The sequence below is a fragment of the Alligator sinensis genome, unplaced genomic scaffold, assembly GCF_000455745.1.
Source record: "Alligator sinensis unplaced genomic scaffold, ASM45574v1 scaffold77_2, whole genome shotgun sequence".
NCBI lineage: Eukaryota > Metazoa > Chordata > Crocodylia > Alligatoridae > Alligator > Alligator sinensis.
In genome coordinates this window covers 2,818,227-2,821,665 of record NW_005842016.1, presented here as the reverse complement: position 1 = coordinate 2,821,665, position 3,439 = coordinate 2,818,227, and the positions used below count along the sequence as shown (strand labels likewise).

The 3,439-nt window shown below is 49.9% G+C and overlaps 1 protein-coding gene across 1 annotated transcript in view; it reads right to left on the bottom strand.

Moving 5' to 3' along the window:
- LOC106722105 (hepatocyte cell adhesion molecule-like) overlaps window positions 1-3,439 on the bottom strand; it is a 20,974-nt gene that overhangs the window by 17,296 nt on the left and 239 nt on the right. The window contains exon 2 of the mRNA XM_025202176.1: window positions 3,184-3,268. Within this exon, the coding sequence (XP_025057961.1) occupies window positions 3,184-3,268 (85 nt within the window). The remainder of the gene's footprint in view (window positions 1-3,183; window positions 3,269-3,439) is intronic.

The following is a 3,439-nucleotide window of genomic DNA, read 5'->3' as shown; positions in this document are numbered from 1 at the left end:
CTCCTGCCACTACATGCACCCCAGGAGGGCACAGGGGGGCAGGGCATGTACCCCCGGATCGGGGTGGGGTAGGTGGGCTGCAGCTATGGGCTGGAGCCGGGGCTGCACCAGGCTCCTCTCAGCAGGGGCTGGGCTCAGAGTGAGTGCTGGCGGCACTGGGAGGGGGCTGCAGCTGTCATAACCCAATGATTTTTAGTGCCTCGGCACATTGGAATTTTCCCGCCACATGGAACTTTCTTTGCACGCTGGATTTCTCAGCTGCAGAGAGAAAACCCCGGTGCAAAGAGTTCCCACCACACACATGCAAATTCGTACCCCATTATTGGCTGATTCTAAATTATTCCTACGTGACGGCTAGCAATTGGCTCGTTAGCCGTATAAAAGGTTAGAGCAGTTTCCGCCCAAGTTGGAGGACTCCACAACCATCTCGTGGGGAACTCTGAGCGCGCTGTGGAGCCTAGCAAACTCCGCGTGTGTCTTGGAGGAGGACAGAGAGGCCTGATCAGCTCTTAGCCACTCCCCGTCATAGTGTAAATTTGACGTATCCCCCGTGTGAAGCGCTCGTGGAGTCGTATATCGACGACTCATCTCGGTTCGGTGCGGTTCGGAAGAGATCTCATTTGTGTTTGTTTGTGTGCAACTGCAACTCAAGCAAGTTTCCTTCCTGCATGTGACCATCAGCAGTATAAGTAAAGTTTTCTTTATAAAACCAATACGCTTCCGTGCCTAACTCTACTCCGTCGTGGAAAAACCCCACCTGACGGTCCGGGCTACTGGCCATAGCCTCAGACCGACCCTCGGTCCCGACAGCAGCCGCCCCAAATTTCACCACAGCTCCGCTTCCAGAACCGCCACTGCCAGCTGTCTGGCGCAGCCCCAGCTCAACGTACTGTCTCCCCCCAACACGTGCTGGGAAGAGCCTGGGCTGCGCTGGGCAGGCGTGCAGTAGCAGCAATGCTGGGAGCAGGGCTATGGCAAAATTTGGGGTGGCTGTAGCCTGCTTCGACCCCAGCCCCCCACTGAGAAGAGCCCTGTGCAGCCCCGAATCCAGCTTGCACCACCCTGTGCAGATCTGGGCGCACAGGCCCCCCTGCCCACCCAGGGTGTAGAGCCCCCCCCCCCCCCCCCGAGCCGCGGCTCGACTCCACCCTGACTGGGCAGTGCCTACCCCTACCCTTGCCCCCTCTCTCCCTCACTGCAGGGGGCTTTAATCTGCGCCCCCCCCACAATGGACTTACCAGCTGGAGACAGCTGTATTGAAAATCTTTTTTTGACCTTGCTATGCTTCCTCCATAACATAACTCTGATATCATCATCCTCTGAGATTGTCCTCTTCCCACTGACCTCAGCTAATGACCATCATACAGTACACATTCAGGAAACAATGTTTCTTTTCTTGCCATCCCTAATGGATTGACAGTTTCTGGACAGAGCTATTAAGCTATTCTGGCCACCTGCAAGTACTACTGGCTCTGAAGGACACAGATACTGCATCTTCAGGGATAGTGCAACTGTGCAACGAAAAGAAATGAAATGGCCTTGTGCACTTATTCTGTCAACATATAAAAGGTGCTTCTCAGAATCGGCGCACCGAGAGCAAGAATACTGACAAAGGAATGGTTTCTTTGTCTTTTATGTTCCTTGGCAAAAGACATTTTTTTCTAAAACAATGCATTTTTACTGTCAAATAAATAAAACAGTGTTCAGGGTTGAGGTTCCGATTTGCGATTTTTGGTGTTTCAATTGTTCATCGTGACATATTTGTATTGTGGCAGAATCACTTCAACTGTTAGAGCTGTTCGTCAGCCTCAGTAGCAATAGCTAAATCAATGCATTCTTCCTTTTTAAAACCAAGAACTTCAAATAGAACCATGTAATTTTCATCCTTTTTGTTACTGGAATCACTGAGAAAAGCACACGGAGGGAAAGTCTGAATGCTCTCTTCTAGTTTCACCAGAGATCCAGCTTTGTCTGATTGCTCATAGCCCCAGTGGGGACCTCTGAGAATTCTTCGCTGCTGACAGTTTTCCTGGGCAAGAAATTGCCTGTAATTGTACTTAGTATTATTTATGATCACTTGATCCATCTGCTGGTTTGGCTTAAGACCTGCTTTATTGTTTGCAGACAGCCAGCTGTACTTTTCTATGGTGCTCATAAATGGTGGGTAAACAGATGGCATGTTGAAAACATCAAGGCCATATCCACTTTCCTGTGGCAAGGGTAGGTATTCTTCTTTATTCCTGTTATGGTTGAAGCCATTAGTGTACAATCTACGTCTGTTTTGATGCAAGGGATTTTAAGACAAAGCTTGCATGAGACAGTACGTTAAATGTTAATGTTTTGCCACATGGTGCCAGCAGGTTTCGTCTTCATTTCAAACATGCTGGTTGCTTCAGTAATGAGAGATTAATGTCTGTCAAAGTTTGTCAGGACACATGATGAGAAAGGAAGGCTTTCAATTCTGTGAGGAAATGTTCTCAAAATAAATTGGCTAAAGTTCAGATTTGCCATCTATTTACATAAAAGTAACCAGTACTTTTTATTGATATATGTGCACTGTTGACATAACCAGGCTCAGTCTAAGTGGACAGGACCGTAGTACTTTGAACAAATGTTTCACTAACACACCCAAGGGCCTTGTTACACCTTATGCTGTAGGCCACACAAACACTGATCTGTGTTAATGCTAACTTGGAGTTTGGAGCAGTCACACCCTTATTCTAGAAACCTTGGATGGCTGTCCCCCACCTGCACAGACTTGCTACTAGAGGGCTGGTGAACCAGGACACACTTCTTCTATCCCTGCTCTAACAGCAGGGGTGAGAGAGATCTGGGATACTGAGGACTCCACTTTGGGCAGCACATCTGTGGGGAGTGGGTGCACTTTAGTGGAACAGGTGCCAGGTAGTGTGGATCAGAGCTAGTTCTGCCTTGGAGTGATATAATTTTGAGCAGCATAACCAGGGCTTAACGCCACTTTAAGGTGTCACTTCAATGTGACAATCCAGAGATGAAGAGGTCCAGGAGCTGCCCTAAATTACCCTATAACAAGGCCCGAACGCCAGTGTAAAGCAGGAGATCAGTCTATTGAGACGCACAGGATTCCAGATGCAAGACCCCAGACTGTCACACGTTTTCAAACCTGCATAAATAAACCATGGGGCACCACGGGCTTTTCTTTACCTGCAAACAACCTGCATCCTTCACCCAGACTCGCCCTGCAGAACCAGGTCGCCTTCTGGAAATGGAAAGCAGCGGACTTACCAGACTATAAACAAGCGCGGATCAAACCGCGATGCGCCCTGCGCCGAAACCTCCGCGGCGCCACGTCCCCCCCGCCCCCGCCCCCGCCCCGCGGAGCGTGCGCACGCTCGCGCCCGCCACCCTTTGCTCTCAGGGGGCTTTGGTTGGTTGGGGTTTGGCTGCGTTGGTGGTAAAA